The following is a 26,967-nucleotide window of genomic DNA, read 5'->3' as shown; positions in this document are numbered from 1 at the left end:
ATCTGGTTCACAATTGCTATTCTCCTAGTTTAAAGAAGAAAGACATGCTCTTATTAATCATGAGTATTTTTAGGGCAAGTTACCCTGGGGATGAAGGTAGAAAACCTCCAGGTTCCATAAAAAAGAAAAATTTAAATTACTAGTATTAGTGAAGCCTCCATTAATTAAGGTATTAGGTAGAGCTTCCTGTCTTTCCCTGTGTCATGTGGAAGAAAATCAGTCAGAGTAAAGAATAAGCTTTTATTCAAAATGCTGGCATGAGAAAAGATGTCAAAGGAACATTCTAATTTGGGAAAGAGGGTGCTATGTTTTATAAATGAAATGGGGAAGTCACCTGAAGTTTGTCAAGATTAATCTCAGAAGATGAGGGAATTGTTCTTAGAGATTAGCAGCTTTTGTTTGATCATTTTGGATTTTATCCAGAGGAGTGAGGAGGGACAGTTTGGGACCAAGGTCCTATGCAACAGGGTTGGGGAGGATTAGCTGTGGGGACAAAGACATGGAAGGACCACACTGGAAAGTTCTCTTATACACATATCTGTTCAGGCTAAAAAAATCAAAATAAAAATACACCCAAACAAACAAAAAAATTAGCCAGTATGGCCATGTGTTGAATTCCCAAAATGGTAAAGAGTTTTTGTGAAATGACCTTACCTTTTCATTCTCTCTTCATTATTAAAGAATTTCATTCCTGAGGTAAGGGAGAAAAGGGGCAAAGGAGAAATGCTTACGAGGCCATTGCCTTTTTCATCCAAGTAACAAGCTCATGTAGGGCTTTGTGACTTATCAAAATTTTAGAGTTGGAATTCAGATGACATGAAGCACATGGAGATATAGGTTAATGTATTTATTCGAATTGGAAAATTAAGTCGTATTTATCTGAAAAAGTAAACCTCATTGACTGATTGGTTTGGCATTAGCATCAAGTTTTGTCTTATGTAATAAGGTAAGCATTCTCCTTTAACTAAATAGCTATATCTTTAACTCTGGGATGTTCTGCTTTTTTTCAGAAATACATTTAAAACAAGTGATAAGCTAACTTATTTATTTGCCAGAGGATGCTGAAATAAATGTTATTTCAGTTTTCACAATCCTGTGTCTGCCTCTGACTGAAAAAAAAAAAAGATGAATCTTTGTAAGATCTTTTTTTTTTTTTTTAATATATTTTATTGATTTTTTACAGAGAGGAAGGGAGAGAGATAGAGAGCTAGAAACATCGATGAGAGAGAAACATCGACCAGCTGCCTCCTGCACATCTCCTACTGGGGATGTGCCTGCAACCCAGGTACATGCCCTTGACCGGAATCGAACCTGGGACCTTTCAGTCCGCAGGCCGACGCTCTATCCACTGAGCCAAACAGGTTTCGGCGTAAGATCTTTTTTTTATAAGCTTCCTGGGAATTGAGAAAATGAATAACTATACTGATGGGGTGACAAATTCTTTTCTAGTTTTAAAACAAATTTTGAGGGAGACTTAATTGAAATGTCAGCCAAGAGATTATTAAAAACTAGAGGCCCGGTGCACGAAATTCGTGCACTGTGGGGTGGGGTTCTCTCAGCCCAGCCTGCCACTCTCACAGTCCGGGAGCCCTTAGTGGATGTCCTGCTGACGGCCACAGTCTAGCAGCAGAGGCTCGGAGCAGGCATCGTGTGTGTGTGTGTGTGTGTGTGTGTGTGTGTGTGTGTGTCCGCTGGAGGCCTGCCCCCAGCCGCATTGGAGGCTCAGAGCAGGCGCTGTGTGTGTGTGTGTATGAGTGTGAGTGTGTGTGTCTGCTGGGGGCCTGCCCCCAGCCACACCGTGGGGGCTTGGAGCAGGCGCCCCTCTGTGTTGATCTCTCAGGCTCCTGGCCTCCACTGCGTGTTTTTCTCTCCCTTAAGCTGTGGCCAGGGTGGGGTGCTGCCTGCAGGCTGCACTTTCCTGCTCATGGATCACCAGATCACTGCAGAGACCGGGGGCAGGCCCTGCTGGGTGCTGCCTGTGGAGCACTTTCCTGCTCTGGGATCGCCATGGCGATCCCAGGAGCAGGCCCACCTGGTGGCCGCCCACCCTCCTCACTTTCCTGCTCTGGGATGGCCATGGCGATCCCAGGAGCAGGCCCACCTGGGGGCAGCCGCCCTCCGCACTTGCCTGCTCTGGGATCGCCATGGGGTCCCAGCTGGCAGCTGGGCTTAGGCAGCACATGCGGGTCCCGGCTGGGTGAGGGGCTTAGGTGATGTGATCGCGCCGCCTAAGCCCGGCCGCACAGGGGGCCCAGATGGCGTCTGGCACTGACCAGCCCTGCCTGCAGTATGCAAACTAGCCGCCATCAAAGGTGACGGCTAATTTACATATGGCGCTGATTAGCCAATGGGAATCATAGCGAAGGTGCGGTCAATTACCCTTTTTGTCTTTTATTAGGTAGGATAATACTTGATGATAGGTGATTACAAGGTTTTTAGTCCATACTCAGAAGGAATTTAAAGGATTCAGTGGTTTGCTATGACAAAACTTTCATACTCATCTGCTGCTTTATGTGAATGAATTTTCTCCCATGTTACATTAATAAAAATGAATGTAGAAACAGAACCAATACTCTAATATGGTTCATTATGACAAATCGTATTGGTTCATAAATAATGCAGTTTAACTCATTATAAGACTCATTATAAGATGCATTTCTTTTGTTTGTTTGTTTTTTGTTAATTCTCACCCAAGGATACTTTTCTCTTGATTTTTAGGAAGAGTAGAAGAGAGAGGGATGAAAAGAGAGAAATATCAATGTGAGAGAAACACATCAATTGGTTGCCTCTTGCATGAGCCCTGACCAGGGCCTGGGTCGGGGAGGAGCCTGCAACCAAGGTACGTGTCCTTGACTAGAATCGAACCCAGGACCCTTTGGTTGTCCACAGGCCGATGCTCTATCCACTGAACCACATCGGCTAGGGCATAAGATTCATTTCTAATAAAATTTAGCTTTTATACACTGTGTGGCCAGATTATTATGACCGGCCAGATTATTATGACCACCCCATCAGTACAATGAAGTGAATTAGTTAGGCAAATAAGAATGATAAAACCTTGAGAGTATTTGCTTAGGAAGTTTTCAATATTCAGTATTTTTGGAAGTGTCAATGAAGTGTCAATGAAGTGTATATAATGATTATTAAGATATATAAAATTAATGTTTGATCAATTATGCATTACAATAAGTATAAAAACTTAATTTCAAAAGGAAAATTTTAACACCTAGCACCTTACCTCACAGGAATTTTTGATTAATTTAAATTTTAGCTTTTGTACACTTTGCAGAGAAGTATGATAAGCAAGTTAGGAATTTTGAGTATACAAATATGTGCATTTTTTTAATTGTGTTTATTTTATTTATTTATTTATTTTTGAAGGGAGAGAGAGAGAGAAACAGAAACATCAATATGAAAGCTTAATATGGATCTGATACCTCCTGCAGGCCTGTTACTGGGGATTGAACCCAAAACCAGGGCATGTGCCCTAAGAATTGAACCAGCAACCTTTGGTTTATGAGAAGACATTCAATTGGCCAGAGCCATAAATATTTTTTTATGATAAAATTTTATAGGATAAGTAAATGGGAAGATGAGTTAAAATGAAATATAACAGTGTATTTGTGACTTTAAAAAGAGCTTTTTGTGTTTTAAAATAGATTGTGATAGATACCAATTTGCTATATTTTCAGATGAAAGAGTATAGTTTTTAGATTTCAATATTTAATGTAGTATATTAGTTACATTTTTTGTACCTATTTAAATATCTGATAGAAAGTAGTAGATGTTAACTTTAAAATGTGTGAAGAGATACTTTTCTATAGTCTTACAGCAAACAAAAATAATGAAGGACAGGTTTGAGCTCTACATTATATTCCTCTCTTTTTCTTTTTTCTCTTTAATGAAGCCAGAAAAATTTTGAGTCCCCATTAAACATGGACACTATATTACAAATAATGTATTTTATCAGATTTGCTGTTGTAGATAAAGCTAAACCCAGAAAGATTTCTTCCTTTTAAATTTGCTTAATTAACTAAACATGAAGTTTCAAGTTTGGTTTGTAAAAGTTTCCTCTAGGGGGTGACATTGTACAAGGCTTTCCATGACCTTGTATAAATGTTATTTAAGAGCCATTTATTTATATGATCGTAGAAAAAGTAAATCCAGTTTTCAGGAAGTTGTAAATATGTATGGTTATTTCAATTCTGGACAACAAGTGAAAAATTACAGTTTTGTTTAAATAAAGGCTAACTATGATGTTAACACATATGGATGTTAGGATTAATAATTAGTTGCCTATTTTTCATTGTTGTTGTTAATCACATAGAAACTGGGTTTTCTAAAGCCAGTCAGACAAGCTTAACTAAGCCAGTAAAAATCAGCTATTTTCTTTTTTGTTAATTTGTAAATCTGTAAGATTAATCAGAACCCAGAGTCCTGTTATCTAAGTACTTACTTTTTTATTAGCCCTCTAAGGATTCTTTACTATAGCAATAACAGGTTAATAATTTACAAAAAACACACAGAAAGTTGGACCATTGATTTATCCACTAGCATTTCATTCTTTTAGCTTATATTTGTTTTTGCAAACATATACAAACATGAATTTTATTTTGTAAAAATAGTCATTTTAATAGTTACTCCTTTTTGAGTAAAGTAAATCATTTCATCATTAGGTTCTTTTAACCTCTCCCTAAGATTGAATGGACAGGGTCAGTGGAATTAACTAACTTGTTCTTACCTATCATTTTCTTTTCTTTTGGTACTCATGCAATTTTGGTAAGATTCATTTTTTATGTCAGTTGTGTTTGATTGTTCAGAGTGAAAGCTTACATACTCTTGAGCAGCACAGGTTTATATATAAAAGGTTCAATGTTTGATATTTTTCTGCATTCATTCAATGTATCGTTTTTCTGTGGCTGGCAAGGTTTTTTTTTTTTAAGTGGTTTTTGTTTTTTACCTCAGTTAGTTATTATTTCTCTTTGAAAGCACTTGGATTCCATTGTACTTCCACTATGGGATTGTTAGATATTCTTTATTTTCTTTTTAGTAGTTGCTCTAATGTTTACAATAACTTATCACAGCCTACTGTCATGTAATATACCATCTCACATATAAAGTTAAGAACTTTGTTTTCTCCTCTCCTGTTCTTTGGTTTTGGTTTCATAATTTTTATTTATACATATGCCACAAAACCTTATTTTTTAAACTTGTTTTAAAGAAATGTATAAAATGAAATAATTTTTAAAAATGTTTTCTCCATAATTACCATTTTCAGCTCTCTTCATCATTTTGCATAGACCCAAGTTTTAAATCTGGTTGTCACTTTCTTTTGTTTGGAAGAGCTTTATTATACACACACACACACACACACACACACACACACACCACACACACTCATACACACATATACATACATACTGGAAGCCTGGTGCATGACATTCGTACACTGGTGGCAGGGGTTGGGGGATGGGGAGCGGGGTCCCTCAGCCCGGCCTGTGCCCTCTGGCAGGTGGACATCCCCCAAGGGATCCTTAGCACTGCTGCGGAGGCAGGAGAGGCTCCTGCCACCACTGCTGTGCTTGCCAGCCGTGAGCCCGACTTCTGGCTGAGCGGTGCTCCCCTGTGGGAGCACACTGACCACCAGGGGGCAGCTCCTGCATTGAGCGTCTGTCCCCTGGTGGTCAGTGCATGTCATAGCAACCAGTCATTCCACCTTTAGGTCGATTTGCATATTAGGGTTTTATTATATAGAATATATATATATTAGTGATTTCAGAGAGGAAGGGAGGGAGGGACAGAAACATCAGTGATGAGAGAGAACCACTGATTGACTGCCTCCTGCACGCCTCACACCGGGGACCGAGCCCACAACTCGGACATGTGCCCCGACCAGGAATTGAACCATGACCTCCTGGTTCATAGGTCAATGGTAAACCACTGAGCGACACCAGCTGGGCAAGAACTTTATAATTTTTTATGAGGCTTGCTGACAATGAATTCTGTTCTATTGTGTGAAATTAACTTTTATTTTATTTTTATTTTTGAAAGATATTTTTGTTGCATAAAGATTTTACTTTGTATTTTTTTCTTTCAGTATTTTTTTTTTTTTTGCCACATTTTCCCACCCTTATGGGGGGGGGGGGATCCAGTTACATATGTATTAGAACACTTGATATTTCCCACACCGCAATGAGACTCTAGTTTTGCTCTTCTTTTGTTTTCAGTCCGTTTCTCCCTGCTTCTTTTTTTTTTTTTTTTTTTTGAGTAGTTTCTATTGCTGTATTCTGAAGTTCACAAATCTTTTCTTCTGTGGTGTTTAAACTTAGCCAGTAAATTTTTTATTTCATATGTTATATTTTTCATCTCTAGAAGTTTCATTTATATTCCTTTGTATGTGTTCTATTTATCTCCTCACTTTATACATGGTTTCCTTTAAAATGTTTTATAATTGTTTCCTAATATTTTAATGTCATCTACTATTTCTGTTATTTTTTCATTATTTGATCTCATTGGGCTATTGACTTATTTTTCTTTATGGGTTCAAAAGTCCCTACTCAAAATGTAATACTAACCATATAGCAAATATTTACAATGTACATATAAATAGTGTAATATATTCAGTTCTATTTATTGGAATAAAATTTGCTTTAGACATCAATCTATACCATAATGATTCCTATTTGAGTGCCACATTGATGAACCTATTCAAGCATCACTCTTCACAATTGCTTTTAATGTATGATTTTTGTGTATTTTTATCATGCATTTCATATTTTTATATTCCTCACATATAAACAAGGATGTGTTAGAATGTTAATGTTTAGATTTTATGGAACTTTGAATTACACGTACCTTCAGGATTAGTAAATGTCACCAAATGCCTCACATGAAATTAAAATTGAGTTGGAAAGTATTTAATCCTTTTGCAAATATGCCTCATTACTCATCTTCAAATAATATTTATTCATTAAAATAAACACATTTCCTTGATGAAATGAATCAAATATATTTCTTTATACGTGATTTTAGCTTCACATTTATGCTGTTTTAGTAGGTAATTTCCATATTAGACATTAATTTTTCATCATGCTGCTGCTACAATGAGTTACTTATCTTGAATAGAGTTCTATATGAATGTGATTCTTTTTTCCATCCCTATGGCAAAAAGATCTTTATTAATTTTCATAAGTAGATTTTAAGTTCTTTTCGCTTTTATTACATTTACAGAATGCGTCTTATGATACATTTTCTGTACTTAAGACTTGTAAACCACATAAGATATTTAAAAATGTAAAGGCAGCCCAATTTTTGTCCTAAATCTTTCCAATTCTGAGATGATCCATTTCTTCATTTAAAAGTGTTACTGTATAATAATGTTCTTGTAATTACAAAGACTAAATATGCATGTAAACCAAGAAAAAAATGCATTTGGAAAAACCAGTAACTATGTTGTCATTACCGTGTATTTCAGGAATCAGCCATCTGTACTGAGGTTAACCTTTAAAGGACAAGAAGCTGGTATTTGTTGATCATGGTTTTGATGATAGCAAAATGGGAATTATTTGATTTTTGCCTCAAAGGAGATAGACAGATAGACTGACTCCACCATTTTTATTGTAAGCAACAGTAGAAATGAAGAGTAATAAATCTGAAACTGAAAATTGTGCTTTTTACATAGGAATACATTTCTTGTACAAGGTAGCAAGAAAATGCTGGATTAATTTTCTGCATGTCTGCTTAATGGTTAAGTTCTGAGATGACTGCCACTAAACCCAAGGTGAACCTAGGAATCAACCTCATTTCATATGATCTGGGCCATTACCTGTGCTTGATAGCCATTTATCCCCAAAGTTGGTCTACCAAGTGGCTAACTACACTCTGGATGGTAGGATTCACTTAGTGTTCACTACTGTGGTTAGAAAATAAGGAGAAAGACCTGGGAAATGAAACTGTCAGTACTGTATTTCATGTGAGTACAGAACTAATGTTACCATGTTCTACCATGTTGGTCTATATTGTATATAGATAACAAATAATCTCTCAAATTTTCTTTGTCTTTTTGGGTCATTTTGTTTTTAATGATATTCACATTCTTTGAGATAGTCATTTGGGAGATTGGGAAGGTGGGTATTAAACTTATTTGATAATTACGATCTTTATAATGATGCTAATATGCCAGTGGTCTCTGCGGTTTGCATGTAGATATAGAGGGAAAAAATAGATGGCTTTATATATGAGCATGCTTTTACCAGAGGGATGTAAAAAATGATTCAGGGATAGGAGGAGATAGGATAGTAATGTTCTAGAAAAATATACTATAAAATCAAAGCTGGTTGTAGAAGGACATTGAAGATGAGAAGACTATCATGAAGAAGTAGGGAGATACATACCAGTGAACTGGAAGCCTGTTGTAAGAGGCATAGTTGAATGTTGGAAAAAGGGATATTGTGTTTATAGTGAGTGTTTGATCTACTGATTTTGGAAGTTTGTGATGGTAAATTAATAATGGAATGGCTGGCATGTAAGGGAGAGTAGATAGAATTACTGGAGATCAGGGTCAGTAAGAATTGAGAACATGGTACTGGGTAAGCATTAGAATTAGATTTGCTTTTTAATCACAGGAACCCCCCCCCCCCAAAAAAAAAAAAAAGTGACTAAGTAAAATACAATTTACTTCCTCATTTAAAAGAAAGTTTGGTATTGGCAGTACCCAGTGCCAGTATCCAAATTCCATGAAGTGATTAGGGAATCACATTCAATTTCAAATCTAAAACCAGCATGTGGTTACCATTTCCAAGGTTGCTTGTGGCCAAGACATCCCTGGAGTTTCAGTCATCCCATTTTTATTCCAGGCAGTAGAGAAGAGAATAGGGAGAGGGTCAGTCAGATCTTTCCCCTGCTATCATTTTCTGTTTAAAGGTGACTTTACAGAAGTCTCTCCCAACAATTTCTGGTTGAATATTAGTCTTAGTTACATGGCCATAGTTTGCTTTGAGGAATCCTGGGAAATGTACTATTTTGGCTGGGTACATTACAACTCCCTAATAATGTCGGGGTCTTGTTAGTAAGGAAGATGGGAAGAATAGATGTGAAAAGGCAGTTTGCAGTCTCTACCACAAGTATTATCTGTGTGAATAGGGGTTATGATGGAAAAACAAGGAGGCCCATAGGTGATTACAAGCATAATAAGATCAAGTGGAGGAGTGTAGCATGAGCCCTAGACCAGCATGTTTAGAAGACATTGAGAAAATACTGGAACGTAAATAGCAGGGGGGGTACAAGGAGAAAACCAGTCATACCTGCCATTCCTGACATAGGAGGAATGTAAGAGAATTAAAAATTCTGAAGAGGACTGCAAATGATTTCTTCAAGTGACATTCAGGTTTTAGTTAAAACAAAAAGAGAGAGAAGGAATCCGAGGAGATGATTATGAAGCAGTTCCAAGGGATACAGTAGAAGAAATGGGGTCTTGGGGAAGGGTATGGATTAGGTTGGGGCAAGAAAATACCATTTATACTTGAGAGAAGTGAAAATGCAGTGAAATGTGTTTCTTAACGTTTTGGTCACCTATCCAGATGAGTTAATTTTTTTAATATGCCTCAATTTATATTTTAACAATTTCTATTCTTAACTAAAAAAAGCCTTCCACTTAAAAATAAAGAGTAATAACACTTAAAAATTTCTTAGAAAATTTTGGTAATACAGTAAGACATAGTAAGATTAAATTTGGGGAAGAAAAATTTATACCAATTATAGATATCATATAAGGAGACTAGAGGCCTGGTGCACGAAAATTCATGCACTGGGCGGGGGGGGGGGGGGGTCCTTCAGCCTAGCCTGTGCCCTCTCACAGTCCGGGACCCCTTGGGGGATGTCCAACTGACGGCTTAAGCTGGCAGTCAGCCATCCCTCTGGCAGCCCAGGAGCCCTCGGGGGATATCCGACTAATGGCTTAGGCCTTCTCCCAAGCTTTTAGTTGGACATCCTTAGCTCTGTCGCAGTGCACATCATAGCGACCAGATGTTCCCGGTAGTTCCACCTTTAGGGTCAATTTTCATATTACCCTCTTATTACATAGGATGACATTTGATCTGAGATCCCAGCAAAATCAAATAGGCAGGAAACATAAAAAGTTAAATTACCTATATTAAAGAAGGAACACAGATCTTAAGTGCCAATAACTTGGGAAATGAAAATTAAAAAGTTATATTTGAAATATTAAACCATAAAAACAACTAGAAATACTGCACAACTGAATATCAAGTCCTTGCAAATAAAAGAACTTTCCAAGCTTACAACTGATAGGGGAAAACAATAATAGCTTTGAATACGTAAGTATTTGAAACCTCTGTGTTTTAAAACAACATGCAAAAATTGAAAGACCACATAGTATTTGCAGCCTATATGTTTATCTAAAGAGCTCATGATGCATTAAAAAAATAAAATAAAATAAATGCAACAAAAATGCTGGAAGAAAATACCTAACAGCTTAAAAAGAAGTCTTGGAGAGTTCAGTTCATTTTAAGGAAAAAAGCTGACTAAAACAGGCATAGAACTTAAAAGAAATATGATTGGTTTAAAAAGGGGAGGGCATTCAACCATGCTTTAAAAAGCCTGGTGGAATGGGGGAATTGATTTTTAAAACCTAATAGGTATAAGGGGAAAAGGACCAAGACAACTTGCTAAAGAAACATGACTAGTTAAAAGAAGGAGAAAAGAAAGAAAACTTGGTCACATTTGTGATTAAAGCAATGGATACTTAAACGAAAACATGCTTTTCTGCATTTTAAAGTAGCATGTCTGTTTTTGTGTCCAGGTGACATCCAGTGCTGGATCCTGTGCAGTGAAAATGAAACACCATGTTTTTTCACTCTGTGGCAGTATATATCTGTACAGTACTTATGGAACTCAATTTTTTTTCCCCTCATGTTAATCCCTAGATGGATAAAACCCTTAAATTTGATTTGTGGAAATAAATATAATAAATTAAACCTTAAACTCTAAACCTAAGCATGAAAATGTAGTTCCTTCCGATGAAGTTTTTAAATTAAAAACACACAGAATATACACAGCAGTGTGTGTATATTAATACATATTTTAAAGATGGTATGCTCAGGTAGACATAATTGAACTGAAAATCCTGAGAGTACCAAGCCATGTTATAAACTAGTAAATAAAGCAGTGATAGACCCACTAGGCTAGGGAAGCAAGATGGACAGTATACAGAATTGGAAACTTAATATATGATAATGAATGATAAAAATGGCATTTAAATCAGTGGGGCAAAATGAGCTATTCTCTTATCTATTCAGAAAATGTTTATTGAAGGCCAAGTACTAGCCTGGATGCCAGGGATACACCAGCAAACCAAATAGATTAAAATTGCGGTCATCATGTTTAAATTCTAGTTGGAGTAGTAGAGACAGGATAAATAAATAGAAGATGATTACACGCCGAAGAGTAAAGTAAAACAGGGAATGAGGGTAGTGTTCACAAGATTACATTTGGGGGGAAAAAGACATTATGTTCCTATTTCATACTCTATAAAGAATAGCCAGAAGCCAATTTGTTAAAAAGCAAATAACCCAATAGAAAATTTAGTGGAAGTTTTTTCTTTTATTTTGAGACACTGGAGGCCCGGTGCACGAAACTAGGATTCCTAGGCCTGGCTGGCAATCAGGACCGATCAGGGCCAATCAGGGCCTTACGGCTGCTGGCTGGGACCTTCCTTTGTTCCGCGCACCCCCCCTGGTGGTCAGCGCTCATCATAGCGAGCGATCGAACTCCCGGTCGAACTCCCAAGGGGACACTTTGCATATTTTATTTCTAAGTTTAGCCTTTTAGATAGATAGATAGACAGATAGTCCTGACTCATAAAGGAGGATATAGGGCTATCCAGTAAATATCTAACCCCTATTTAGTAGTCAGGAAAATGCAAAACCAAATAGTGAGATACCACTTTCAATTCAGATTGACAGGAAGTTTAGTAGTAACAGTTCTTTATGAGTTTGAGGGAAATGAATGCTTTTATATATTGCAGGTATAACTGCATGTTAGTGTAGTAACCTGTTTTGGAGGACAGTTCAAGAGTAGCTTTCAAAGTGAAAAAGGTACACATGCTATGACCCAGGAATCCCACTTCTTGATATTTACCTCAGGGAACTTGAATGTATGCACAAAAAAGGTATGATAGGGCAACATGTTCTATAATAATTAAAATCTGAGAACAACCTAAATGTGCTTTATTTAAATGATGTGTCCATGAACATAGACCTCCAAAACATATTGTGAATGTAAGAGTAAATTACAGATGATATATGTACACACCAGTGATAACAATTGCCACTAACCTATTCACAGCTCTTACCATTGGAAAAGCTATTAGAGAGATTGTTAGCTTTAGCTTTATCTCTAATGTTTTCATTAATTCTTTTAGAGAGAGTATATTTTTATATGTGTACATAAAAATAGTTAAAACAGTTCTTTTTATTAGCCTCAACTTAAATCACATTTCCCATCATTCCAGCCCATATTGTATATTTTATCAACATCACTTATCTGATACTTGGCACATGGTTTTCTACATATGGGTTATTTTTCTGAGTACCCCAACTAACCAATTAAATTATAGGTCCCTTTGACAGTTTAGACCAGCCGTGGGCAAACTACGGCCCGCGGTCTGGATCCGGCCCGTTTGAAATGAATAAAACTAAAAAAAAAAAGACCGTACCCTTTTATGTAATGATGTTTACTTTGAATTTATATTAGTTCACACAAACACTCCATCCATGCTTTTGTTCCGGCCCTCCGGTCCAGTTTAAGAACCCATTGTGGCCCTCGAGTCAAAAAGTTTGCCCACCCCTGGTTTAGAACCTAGTCTTTTTTTTTTTTTTTTTTTTTAACATGCCAAAAGAGAATGCCTTACTTGCTAACAATTTGTTAGAATAATATTTTGTGTTCTTTATATTTGTAATTAAGATTCCTAGTAAATTGGAGTTTTATTTCTAAGTTTACTTAAATGTTAAATGATTTATTCGATGAAACAGTTTAAAAATTCAGTCAACAAAAGATGTTAAAAATTAAATTATTTAAATTATTTTCCTTTTTTTAGGTCGTTTATATGCGATGCAAACTGGAATGAAGATTGATAGTAAAACTCCTGAATGTCGTAAATTTTTATCAAAGCTAATGGATCAGTTAGAAACTGTGAGTTAAACAGAATTTATTTTCTGGTTAATGTTTAAAATGCTATTTTATTTCATTTGTGTAGTTTTTCCCCTTGGCAGTAATCAGCAATGTCATTATAGCTGATGAAAACATAGGCAGCAGTGGCATTCTATTGCCTCTATTGGCCTTGCACGTCTAACACTGCTTCTATAAATGCAGGAAAAATTACAGTATTTTTTGGAGGATGAGGTTATATGGCAGGAAGGAGAATGTGTCTTACACATAGTAATATACTTGTGAAATTCATCTTTAACAGACATTTTATGTAGAATATACCCCTATTAATTTCTCAGTATAACAATAATCTTATATAATAAAAGCCCAGCGATCATAATGCCAGAACAACCGCTCGACCAGTACTATGCGGTGCACTGACCACCTCTCCCCAGCCAGCAGGCTCCTATCACCGGAGGGCAAACGGGAAACCGGAGTGGGTGGCGGGGCATGCGGGCGGCACCAGGCCAAGGCCCCCGCCCCACTGTTGCCCCACACACAGGCCGACCTGCGGCGGGGGTCGGGCGAGCGAGCAGGCAGTACAGGCCTACCTATTGGTCCCTCCCCACTGGCCATCAGGCTCCCATTGCCCAGTGGCATACTGGGAACCCGGTGGGTGGCGGCGGAGGGCGGGGCCAGCTGCCAGCAGCTGGGGAAGATGACCCCGATCGCAGGCTAGGCCTAGGGACCATACCCGCGCATGATTTCGGGCGCCGGGCCTCTAGTAGGTAAAAGAATAGCTTTTGGATAACACAAAACTCATTTCTTTATAATAAGCAAAGCGTAAAATCACATTTATAAAGTGACTCATCAGGATTTATTAGTATCTAAATTAAATAACAAGTAGAGTGAGTTTATTCCATGGTGAGAACACATCTACCTAATAAAATGTTTATATCACATTTTGAAAACTTTTAGTATATTTTTGCTGCTGGATATTTTAAACTTTTTTCTAGAATTAAATCTGCCTCTAGAATTAATATAGAATTAAATGATGTCACAGTTTGGATATAGTAATTAGTATTACATTCAGGCTTTTTCTATTTTTGTTTAGGATAATCATAGCTAAAAATGTCCTGAAAGTTCAACATTAAATCCCTCTGGACATTAAATTATTTTGTTGAGAGTATTTACTTCATTGATTTTATGGAAAATCCTGAAGCCTTTTTTAAATATAATTTTTTATTTTATAATGTCTTTGATAAAAGCAGTTTTAAAACAGTAGTATGGTGCTAAGATGTAATATTCCAGAAGGTCATTTATTTCAGTGTGACCGTCTGAGTATAATATAGGAATTTAGTTTGATTTTTAAATACTTTAAATTATTATATGCTTAGGAAAGGGATATACTGACTGGAAATTTACACAGTTTTAAATTGTATTGATTTGAGGTTTCTGCTTTTCTAAATTTAAAAAACTTATAATCCAATTCCAAGTTTTTCATCTATACCTTACTTAGGATAAGACCTCCCTTTTTATACATGGGCTCTGAAAGATACCATTTTAGGATATAGTGATCCTTTTTAGTATTTTTTTATTTGATAAATTGAAATGGGAATAAATTAAAATTTTAACTTATATGATTAGGAAATAAATTTTAATTTCATTTTAGGATACGTGATTGTACATTGGATAATATATTATTTTGAAATATTTGATGCTTTAAAGTAGCTAATTGGATGTGTTATCTTTCTATTCTTGGTTATTTTGATTTTTAGAGATAAATGATACTTTCAGGTTATCGTATGTATAATCAGAATTTTGTGAACATTGGATTGTGTTTTAAATACCTTAGGCTAAGACAGTGTGATTTTTCTTTGCAGGGTTTCATTGATACATCTTTTACTGAAATGCATATAAATCATTCACTTAAAATGATTGTTAGGATAATTTGTACTTAAGTATACATTTCTGTAAGTCCAAAATCATAAGCTTTGCATTTGATTTTCTTTTAGCTTAAGAAACAGTTGGGTGATAATGAAGCTGTTACTCAAGAAATAGTTGGTTGTGCCCATTTGGAGAATTATGCTTTGAAAATGTTTTTGTATGCAGATAATGAAGATCGGGCTGCACGATTTCACAAGTAAGTAAAGAAAGAGGAAAATAAAAATGGTAAGTTTAGTTACTCTAAACCAGAATTATCCAATTTTGCATTAAACACTTTCTGATTTCCTGATTAATGATTTAAATATTTAAAAATTACTTGTAGAATCTAGAATGATTTTGAGTATCAGATGCAATCCCGTCTTTTTAGAGAAAATGACTAAAAGAAGAACACCCAGGGCAGACTTATTTTCTCAGGAAATGTACTCTAACTAGTTCTTTAACAGTGCTGAAAATGTAAGAGTTGATTTTAGACATAAAACAGTCTGGTTCAGTGATGCTGATTTTAAAAACTCCCATTCCACTAATTCAAATGGTTTGTCATTATTATAATAATAATATTTAAATGCAAAAAAATGCACATGGCTTGATATGCTTTTAGATAGTACTGTAATTACATTATTCAAGATCAAGTGTATACTATAAAACCTTACTGTACCATATTTACGTGTAGTATTAGTGTTGTTACTTTCTCCTGATAACTTTATAAGAGGAGTTCCAATGTGTTCCTAAAATCTGATTTTATTTAAAATAATTTCAGAATGCTTTTATAAACATTGGAATTTTTTTATAGCTACATAACTAATTCTACATCATTATGTTTTTCCTTTAAACTAGACCAGTTCTCTTTTCTCTTCCAGAAACATGATCAAGTCCTTCTATACAGCAAGTCTTTTAATAGATGTCATAACTGTGTTTGGAGAACTTACTGATGAAGTGAGTATATAGTTTTTATTGTCTTAATAGCTAAAGGTCAGTATTGTTGCTGTTTACCAGTTTTATTATGACAATGTTTACTTAGAGCAGCATGTTCATAAGAAATGTAATGTAAGAAAATTTTTAATTTTAATTTACTACACATTTTTTAAAGTATAAACAAAAGATAAAATTATTTTCAATATATTTTTATAGGAAGTTCTTTAAATTTAGTATTGGGCAGCACAGGTTTTGAGTTTGATTTTATTAAGGATTTAAATACTACTAATCCTGTATGCCGTTAAGTTTCTTCACTATTATTTGGTAAACATAGAGGCAGAAACTTTTTAAGGTCTTTTCCTATTTCATTTCTACTCAGAAATATTGTTTATGACCTGTTTCTATTGTAAAATACATATAGAACATGATGCTTTACAAAGTACTTCATATTTATTAGTTTCTCATAATCACTATGAGATAAATAGAGTGCATATTCATTTTATACATGAGTAAATTGAGGCTAAGTGACAAACATTGCTGTTGATTTAGTGTTGTTTTACTGTCACAAGAAAATTTGTCTTCTAAGAGGGAGATATTAATCTAGAAAGAGATAGGGTGGAAAAAAAAACAAAGGAAAGCCATAATGAGACTGATAAAGGCTTCTTATACTGGTGATTTGATATCTAAGAAGAACATTGCTTTCTGTGATATGATTTTTTCCAAGTGATGAGCAGATAGTAAAGTTCCAAACAAAATAAAGTATAATCTATGAGATATTTGCATTTTTATAAAACAATATATCAAAACTGTGCAAGAATTTTTTTATGTTTGTATGTAAAATAAAATCAGGTTCTAGACTTGATGATTATAAGCTGAGTTTTTGCATTGGCAGAGTTATGCAGGACATTTCAAAGTTGTGCTGAACAAGAGACAGTTTATTATGTGATTGTTCCTTTTATTTCAAAACACCAAGCATTCCTGGCCCTTGCCTACACAGCATTCCCCAGTCATTCAGATAACACCTTCTAATGCAAGGGTCCTCAAAGTACGGCCCACGGGCCACATGCAAATACAAATATTGTATTTGTTCCCGTTTTGTTTTTTTACTTCAAAATAAGATATGTGCAGTGTGCATAGGAATTCTTTCATAGTTTTTTTTTTTAAACTGTAATCCGGCCCTCCAACGGTCTGAGGGACAGTGAACTGGCCTGGCCCCCTGTTTAAAAAGTTTGAGGACCCCTGTTAACGTATGGGACAGTGGCCATTGAGAGCCACTGCTGTCCAGTTTTCATGAGACAGAGTAGTATAAGGGGAAACTGAAACCTGGAGTGTGGAGACCTGAAATGCTTCTCAATGGGTGGCACATTTTATATTCTGAAGTCCCGGTGTGTCCACTCTGTTTAACTCCCTTTGTACTCCCGTTTCCTGTTCCTGACCTGGATTTCTTTCCCCCTCTGTTGTACTAGTATGTGGCACAATACTAGAAAATCAGTGAAACTATGGAAAGCTTTAGATAATTCAGTACGGTTATGGAGAGTCCCAGGCAGACAAAAGAGAATAATGGACCTCAGATTAGAAAAGTAAGTCATCAACCGGGTCAGAACAAATCTAGTAGGGAGAAGGGGGAAGAAAAGGCAGCATAGCAACAGTGTCGGAGTGGGCGAGCTAAACACCTAAGGCCTCTGTGTGACATTCGTACAGAAATAGTTTTAGTCTTCTAAATAAATTATTTTTACTTTTCTTTTTTAAAAAATAGAGTTTATACTATTTTTCATTCTTTTTCCATGCAATCTAGTCTTCACTGTGATTGTTTACGGAAGAGCCCATAGGGACTTTCCATTTTCAGACATTGTGCAGGTTTATCTGACTTGTGGTACTTTCTTACCAGTCCCATTTCATGTTTGTCAGGCCAGCCTGCTTACCAGCCTCCCAGCTCTTACCGCTGGGCACTTTGTGAGTTTAGCCTGCTTGCATTGCATTGCCTTTACTCTTAGCTACATTGTTCTAGTAGACCTTATATGAATTACTCCGTTTTTGTAACTCTTCCACCTTTAGAGTCTTAACTATATGGACATTACACTATAAATGTATTGACTTGGGTTTTATATATTATATTTTGGAATACGTTATACTGCAAGTTCTTGAAAAGGGAACTTTGTCTTATTCTGTTCTACTCTTCTTTTGCATTAAGTGCAATTCACACACAGTAAATACAGTGCTAATTAGTTAATTTTTCAAAAGTTCTTATAGTTAGCTTTTTATTTTTTTACCTGTAGTTGGAAATAATGTTCAGACCTGTTTACATAGAACTTCTTTCATAATGCTTCTGAAATGTAATATGTCTCAATTATAGCATTTTGGTCTACTTCCTGATTTTTTTCCCTTTTAATTTCAGGTCATTACTCATGGTTACACAGAACTGAGCAAAGTCTGTATTTTCTTTAGTCTTCAGCTGTTTATATATGTGTATTTTGTCTGCTACTGTTCTGATTTTCAACTCTCTACCTCTGTTTTAGGTCTATGTATTGAACTCTTTTAACGGTGCCCAACATAATTCCATCTTAGTATTTAGTTAAACTTTTGTAATGCAGACTTCTCACATTCCTATAGCTTTCTTGGATTTAATGTCCCAGTTTTAAGTAGAGTCACAAGAATATACGTTAATTTTATATTTTAAAGCAAGAAATGTTCAAAACATTCTATTTTCCTACTATATCCTCTTGATTACTCTATTTATGATCAACATTATTGAGAGGCTTTCTTTTGTATTATACATTTACTAGAGGCCCGGTGCACAAAATTCGTGCATGGGTTGGGGGTGGAGTGTCCCTCAGCCTGGTCTGTGCCCTCTCACAATCTGGGACCCCTCAGGTAGAGTCCCTAGGCCTGGCCAGTGATCAGGGCCTATCAGGGGTTTCCTTCCCCCAGCTGCCAGCAGCTGGCCCAGCTCCCGCTGCTGCCACTGCATGCCACCTGTGCGGCGCTGCCCTCCCCTTCCCCACTACTGGTCGCCTCCCACTACAGGCAACAGACCGGAGTGCGATCGCTTGGCTGGCCTGTGCCTCCCTCTGCATGGCAATCAATGGCTCCTCAATCAATCGCCCAGCAGAGGGAGGCACCACCCACCCGGCTGGGGCTCTGCGATCGATTGCCGCACAGAGGGTGGCCTGGGTCTCCCTCTTTGGGGTGATCGTGGAGTCCCCAACCCCCGATCGATTGCCCGGCCAGCCGGTGGCCTGGGCCTCCCTCGTTGGGGCAATCGATCACGGAGCCCCCCCATCAATTGCTCCACAGAGAGTGGCCTGGGCCTCCCTCTGTGGGGCAATGGCGGGGCCTCACACCCGCCTTGACTGGCCTGGCGCCAGTGTTTGTCATAGAGTGGTCGTCCAGATGGTCGTTCTGCTATTTGGTCGATTTGCATATTACGCTTTTATTATAGATTTCGCTTCTAGCAATGTCTAAGGAACAGACATTTTACCTTTTTTTCTTTATAGTCTTTGGTTTAGGTTTTCTGCTAATTTAAGAAGAATATGAAAATCACTTATAAAAGTTAATAGCACTGCTCTTATCTCTTGAGTTTCTGCTAATTTTAAGGAATCAAATGAATATGGTGTATTTTTCTGCCCTCACAGACCTTGTGTGCTAACTTGTTTCTGTGATGTGTGATCTATTAATGAGAAAATACGGGTCGAGATCCACTTCTACCACTTTCCAGGCTCTGTTCTTAGACGCCTCAGATATATTTTGTTTGTTCTTTCGCAACTCTGAATTATAGTGAGAGAAGTAAGGGTCAGAAAAGCGTGAGTACCTTGTCTCCAGATGCTGTAGCCCAGAACAGTGATCTCAGACTTGGTGATAAAAGTCCAGCTTTTTTTTTTTCTTAGTTTGCAGTCTGTTGCAGACTGATTATGTAAAATACAAGTAATAATTGAAACACTAGAAAAATGAAACTTAAAAAAGACATGTGAAATACAAGCCTAATTTGCGTTAAGTTTCTAAATACTCAGTTTGTGTAGTATTTTGTCCAAACTGGTAAGCAGTTTGCAGACCAGCACCAGTTCTGGGACCACATCTTTTTAGCACTGATTTAGATCCCTCTATGGAAGACCACAGTGAATCCTGATTTATCCCAATCTGGGACTCTTGCTTCTGGAAAAACAGGGCTCGGGCACAAGTGGAGCAATTATGTACTTGTGTCGCCATCTGGAGGTAGTCTGTTTCAGGTATCCATTTGCATTGGAAGTTTCTGAATTAAGCAACATCTCACTGCTAACCTAGAAAACCATGGTTGAGTGGGAGAGCTTTATCTAATTACAAAAGTGTGTGTTCTGTACACATACCTGCACTTAATATTCAGTTAATTGTGAATGGAGTATTTTTGCATACAGTATTCATACAATGTGGTTGAGAATACTATAGCCATTGACTTCAAATTCCACATGCCACTTCATAACTGAGTCACTCAGTTATTTGACTTACGTAAGTCTGTTCCCACATCTATAAGATGAAGAAAATTGAAATACTTCATTAAGTTGTCCTGGGGATAAAATGAGAAAATACACATACAGCCTTTAGCAAAGTACCTAGCAGTAGTAAATGCTTAAAAAACATTAGTTCTTGCTCTTATTAGTTGATGGATAATGGTCTAGTGCCGTGGTCGGCAAACCGCTGCTTGTGAGCCACATGCGGCTCTTTGGCCCCTTTAGTGTGGATCTTCCACAAAATACCACGTGTGGGCGCGCACGTACAGTGCGATTGAAACTTCGTGGCCCATGCACAGAAGTCGGTATTTTGTGGAAGATCCACACTCAAGGGGCCAAAGAGCCGCATGTGGCTTGCGAGCCGCGGTTTTCCGACCACTGGTCTAGTGTACTACATTTAGAGAGGACGTCAGCAAATACATTAAAATTTTAATGGAAATTATTCAAAACTGCTCAATCATATATTTGCTTAAGATTAATGTATTTAGAAATAGATGGCCATTATGTATTGCTACTAGCTATATTTGGAGTCCCATTATGTGTATTTGGAGTCCCATTAAAGAGAGTAGAAGTAAAATGTAGAAAAAAAGATTTTGAAGAAATAGTGACCATAGATTTTCTAAATTATGTGAAAAAGTTATGGATCCAAGAAGCTCAGTGATCGCTAAGTAAGGCTAATGTAAAGAAAACCATATCTGAGGATGTCATAGTCATAGCAGTGAAGTTCAGTAATGAGAGCAGACCTTGAAAAGAGCAGTCTTGGGAAAGAACACATTCTGCACAAGGTAAAAATTCTGCACAAGGTAAAAATGCTTTGAAGGATGGTTGACTTCTCATTTTTTTTTTTAAGAAGTGTTGGGCAGAAGAGAATGAAATTGACACAATTAAAGTACTGAAAGAAAAACAAACAACCAAAAATCCCTTTCAACTCAGAATTCTTTGAGGAAAGGTATCCTTCAAAAAAATCCAGGTAAAATAAAAGACATTTCAGGCAGATTAATTCATTGCTATCAAATCTGCACTATAGAGCTAAGTTACTAACCAGCACAAAGGAAGTTTTTCAGTCTGAAGGAAAATAATACCGGATGGTAACTTGGATTTATAGGGAGAAAGGAAGTACATTGTACATGTTATGTACATAAATATATAAAAAACTATATTTTTATTTTTATAAAGACATATACCTGTTTAAATAAAAAATATTATAATTATGCCAAAAGAAGGAAGGAGTGGAGAGAGAAACAAAAACAGATGAAACTAATATAAAACAAATAGCAAATTTGAGGCCTAAATACAGCTGTATCAGTAAGTACCATAAATGTAAATGGACTAATACTATAAGGTAGAGATTTTCAGACTAGATTTTTAAAAAAACAAGCTCAAACTTTATGTTGTTTACAAGAGACACTCTAAATACTGCGAGACAGATGTTTTATAAGTAAAAGAAGGGAAAATATTTAATGCAAATGCTGAGGAAATAAAATTCCAAGTGGCTATATTAGTATTAGACAAAAGGAACTTTAATATGTGTTACTAGAGGTAAAATGGGATATTTTGTAATAAAGGGTTCAATTCATCAAGAAGATATTACAGTTAAAGGTGTCTGTGTACCAAAATAACAGTTGTAAACTATATGACACAAAAATTGATAGAAATAAAAGTATACATAAATTCATAGTCATACTTAGAGATTTAATGCCCCCCCCATCAGTAGAATAGTTTAAAAACAGTAAAATTAACTAAAATGAATAGATGAGCCACATCAAATATTGGCTAGAATGTGGAAAAACAAGAGCTTTCATACATTGCTTGGTGAAAATGTTAGACATTATAACCACTTTGGGAAAAGATTTGGCAGATTTTTATTAAGTTAAACACATCTACCTTTTTATCCAGTAATTCCTCCTTGGTGTTTATTTAAGAGAAATGGAAACATGTGTCTAGAAAAAGACTTGTTCAAGAGTGCTCATAGGAACTTTATTCATAATAGCCCAAAGCTAGAAATAACCCAGTTGTCCACCAACAAAGGAATTGATAAATTGTACTATTACTAGAATATTAAAAGGGACTAGTGATCTACACTTCAAATGAATGAATCTTGTGGATTGTGGATTTTATGCTGAGTAAAAGAAAACTCAGTGCAAATTGGATGATTCCCTACATATAATGACAAATTCTAGTGAAAAAATTAGGATGTTTGTTGGAGGGGGTGGGGCAAGGGAAATTTGTTCTGGAAAGGGATATGAAGGAACATTATCATTATGGGGAACTAGAAATGTTATAATTTGATAGTATGTTTTACACAGGCATATCTGTCTTTCAAAGCCCATCAGATTATATACATTAAGATTTATTTATCTCAAGATATGTCAGTTTTACCCCAAAATAATAGTTAAATATTGAACTCTTGTTTGTAGGTTTGGTTTTCCTTGATGGTATTAGGTTATCAATTCTAAAACTGCTTACTCGGTATATCAGCGGTTCTCAACCTGTGGGTCGCGACCATCAGAAAACACATATGGCATATCAGATATTTACATTACAATTCATAACAGTAGCAAAATTACAGTTATGAAGTAGCAACGAAAATAATTTTATGGTTGGGGGTCACCACAACATGGGAAACTGTATTAAGGAGTCACGGCATTAGGAAGGTTGAGAACCACTGTGTATAGGATTAAGCAAATGAGTAAGTATATTAAGGGAGCCAGGTTTCTCACTTCTGGACAAAGAACTTAAAATATGGGATGGGAGAATACTGCATTGTATTGTGTTGGATTGGAACTGGAAATGTCCATATTATGCTTTTAAATGTATTAGATAGAGAAAAATCTATATATGTATGTAAATGGTATATATGTATACTACAAATGTGTGTATATACAATATATGCATGCATTTGTGTGTATACAGCATATATAATAGGTTTGTGTATACATGTACATGAGACAAAGTGCCTATGTCCCTATACTGAAAGGTCCTGGAAGCAGTGATGCATCAGTAGGAATGAGTACCCCCAGTGTCTGATTTTGGGTTCTAAATACCATCTGTAGAAGGAGCCAGGATTCTTGTAGAAAGGACTGAGTCAGGGAAACTACTAAAGGAAGTTGAACCTTAATTATTATGAAAGCCAAATTCCTCGTGATGATATTAACGGTTGAGTTGAAATGATAAAAATATTATGACTTTTTTTTTTATTGGTTTTTTACAGAGAGGAAGGGAGAGGGATAGAGAGTTAGAAACATCGATGAGAGAGAACATCAATCAGCTGCCTCCTGCACACCCTCCACTGGGGGAAGTGCCCGCAACCTGGGTACATGCCCTTGAGCGGAATCAAACCTGGGACCCTTGAGTCCACAGGCCGATGCTCTAGCCACTGAGCGAGCAAACTGGCCAGGGCAAAAATATTAGGACCTCTTGTTTTACTGAGCAAAAAAAAGTACAGAAGTAGAATTTTTTTTAATAGATTTTTATTGATTTCAGAGAGGAAGGAAGAGAGACAGAGAGATAGAAACATCAATGATGAGAGAGAATCATTGATTGGCTGCCTCCTGCACGCATCCTACTGGGGATCAAGCACACAACCCCCACCATATGTCTGGACCAAGAATCAAACCTGGGACCTCTTGATTGCTGGGTCAGTGCTCAACAGCTGAACCACAGGCTGGGCTATAGGACCTTTTTTATAATGGAGTATATAAGAGTATATTTTGATAAGGAAAGGGAAATTAAATATGCCACAGATTCAGTAATTTGGTGGGTTACTCTTTTGGTTTCTGTATACTAATCTGTAGCATCTAGAGAATCTCACATAAAATACTCAACTAAATATCTAGACTATATGCAATATTTGTACTCATTGGTGACTTGATGGATCTTTACAAAAGGCTAAGTACAGCTGTTTTCAACATAATGAAACTGTTCTCTCAAACTAATGTACATACAGATCCTCTGGGGATCTTGTTACAATATAGATTTTGATGCAGGCTTGAAGATTCTAATTTCTAACAAGCTCCCAATTGATACTAGTACCACTGGTCCAGGAGTATCATAAAGGTCCATTAACTATATGACCTGAAAAATCACTAGTCCATTCAAAATTCTGACAGATTTTACTCTCATATTTTTTAAAACAATTTTTTTCTTATTTTATGGTATATAGCATAAATTTTAAAGTCAGGAAAGAAGAGGCAACTAGCAGGTTATTCACTAATATTCTCAGTTCTCACAACAATCCCATGACTTACTATTTTCTCCTTTTGGGAATTGAAATAAATGAGACTCAGCTGGTAAATAGTATGCTACAGGTTAAAAGTGAAGTTTGCCTGGCTATCTGTCTTAGTGTTTGCTTGCTTTAACCAGTACATCATGTTAGTTTTTTTAGATTTGTACAGATTTATTTTTTCCTCTAGTGAAAATAGTTCAAGTTATTGTTATTTTTTATATTTAACTAGAAGCCCGGTGCATGAAATTCGTGCACTCAGGGAGTGGTACCTCAGCCTGGCCTGCTCCCTCTCGCAGTCCCGGAACCCTCGGGGGATGTCCAACTGATGGCTGGCAGTCAGACATTCTTAGTGCTGCCGCGGTGGCGGGAGAGGCCCACCACTGCCGCTGCACTAGTCAGCCATGAGCCTGGCTTCTGCCTGAGCGGTGCTTCTCCCATGGGATTGGGCTGAAACTGGCTCTCCAACATCTCCCAAGGGATCCTGGATTGCGAGAGGGTGCAGGCCAGGCCGAGGGACCCCACCGATGCACAATCAGGGCCAGGGAGAGACGTAGGGGGTTGGCCAGTCTGAGGGCTCTAGGGCATGTACGACCCATCTCGCTCAGTCCCGATTGGCCGGACCCCACAGCAACCTAACCTACCAGTTGGAGCATCTGCCCCCTGGTGGTCAGTGCACATTTTAGGGAGCAGTTGAATGGCCTTAGCATATCATTAGCATATTACGCTTTGATTGATTGAATGGAAGATTGGACACTTAGCATATTAGGCTTTTATTATATAGGATTTTATAATTCCGTCTAGCCTATTTCTCCCCTGTGCATATAAGTTGCAAGTTTTGCTCGAAGGATACTCACATATTTCCATTGCAGACCTTTTCTGAAATTCAGAACCATTAGACATGTGTTTTGAGGAAGATAGCTTTTTATTAAGCCTGTTGCGCCCTAGAAAGTTGGTAGAACCCAGTAGTAAGATTGAGAGGGTGCTGGACTCTTTCAGAGCTGTATAATTCAAAAATGGGTTTTACCTCAATAATATGTTATAAGTTATCATAAATGTATATTTTTGCTTGACTTTTTTACTGCAATCTAATATCGATAAAAATATTTTTCTTTTTAGAATGTGAGACACAGAAAGTATGCAAGGTGGAAGGCAACATATATCCATAATTGTTTAAAGAATGGAGAGACTCCTCAAGCAGGGCCTGTTGGAATTGAAGATGATAATGGTATGTATTTATTTCTCTATGTAAAGTGATTTAGTAGAATCATAATTTTTTAGTAGTATCTAAAGTTTTCTAAAGGGACCATATAATTGTTTCTCCCATCAGGTCCAAAATTCATGAAAATTGGATATAAAATCATAAATTTGGGACAGTGAGAGATTAGAACCAAACTCTTCTAATGTCTAAAAAGTTTTGTAAAATATATAGTATTTAATATAGTATTTACTAATTCTGTTTTTGTTTATTTGAAACTTTATTAAGCACATACACCTTTATAATTGTTTCTTTGGTTAATTGCCTAACCTTTTTATCATTATGAAATATCCTGTTTTATCTTTGTTAATATTCCTTGTCATGATTTTTATATTGTCTATTATTGAAAGTAGCACTTCAGCTTCTGTCTGCTTGGTATTTACATGGTATATCTTATTTTCATCCTCCTCTTTTAAACATATATGAGTCTTAAAGCATATAGGTGTTTTTTTTCAGTCTGACAGCATCAATCTTTAAAATAGTGTTTAGTACATTTCCATTTAATATATTATTGCTTAGCTAGATTTAAGCTAGTACTTTTGCCATTTGTTTTTTGTTAGTCCCATCTGTTTCTATTCCCTCTTATATTTTTTTTTTCTCCAGTGAGTTTTTCCTCTTTAATTCATTATGACTGTATTGTTCTCCGATAAAGTACCTTGTGTTAAGTCATTTTCTGTTAACACATTGTATGCGGGAAACGTATTTATACGTTTTACGTTGACTGGTAGTAGAGCGCGGGACACGTATTTTATAGACTAGCGGTAGAATGTGGGTAACGTATAAATACGTAAACTAAAGTTATTGTAATTTTACTGAACGTTGCCATTTGCGCAAAAAATTAGCAAAAATGGCCCGCGCCACCTGTTAGCGCACGATAAAAACTACCCGCAAACAATGGGTTAATTTCAATATATGGGTTGTTCTGGGGTTCTTTTTCTATAGACTTTCTCATGACTTTGGTCACATTTTTCTCACCCCATATT

General features: G+C 36.5%; 1 protein-coding gene across 6 annotated transcripts in view; it reads left to right on the top strand.

Annotated features, from left to right (window-relative positions):
• The window catches only part of VTA1 (vesicle trafficking 1), a 45,562-nt gene that overhangs the window by 3,401 nt on the left and 15,194 nt on the right, over window positions 1–26,967 (top strand). For 2 of the 6 annotated variants that reach the window (XM_081094422.1, XM_081094419.1), the window contains exons 2-6: window positions 13,115–13,209; window positions 15,180–15,307; window positions 15,969–16,044; window positions 18,419–18,451; window positions 25,846–25,954. In XM_081094422.1, the coding sequence (XP_080950548.1) occupies window positions 13,115–13,209; window positions 15,180–15,307; window positions 15,969–16,044; window positions 18,419–18,451; window positions 25,846–25,954 (441 nt within the window). Of the gene's footprint in view, window positions 1–7,474; window positions 7,620–13,114; window positions 13,210–15,179; window positions 15,308–15,968; window positions 16,045–18,418; window positions 18,452–25,845; window positions 25,955–26,967 lie in introns of all 6 variants that reach the window. The other 4 variants (XM_081094420.1, XM_081094424.1, XM_081094421.1 and 1 more) reach the window with 3 other exon arrangements.

Source organism: Myotis nattereri (assembly GCF_964212035.1).
Source record: "Myotis nattereri genome assembly, chromosome: 6".
Classification (NCBI taxonomy): domain Eukaryota; kingdom Metazoa; phylum Chordata; class Mammalia; order Chiroptera; family Vespertilionidae; genus Myotis; species Myotis nattereri.
This window is presented reverse-complemented; position numbering and strand designations above follow the sequence as displayed.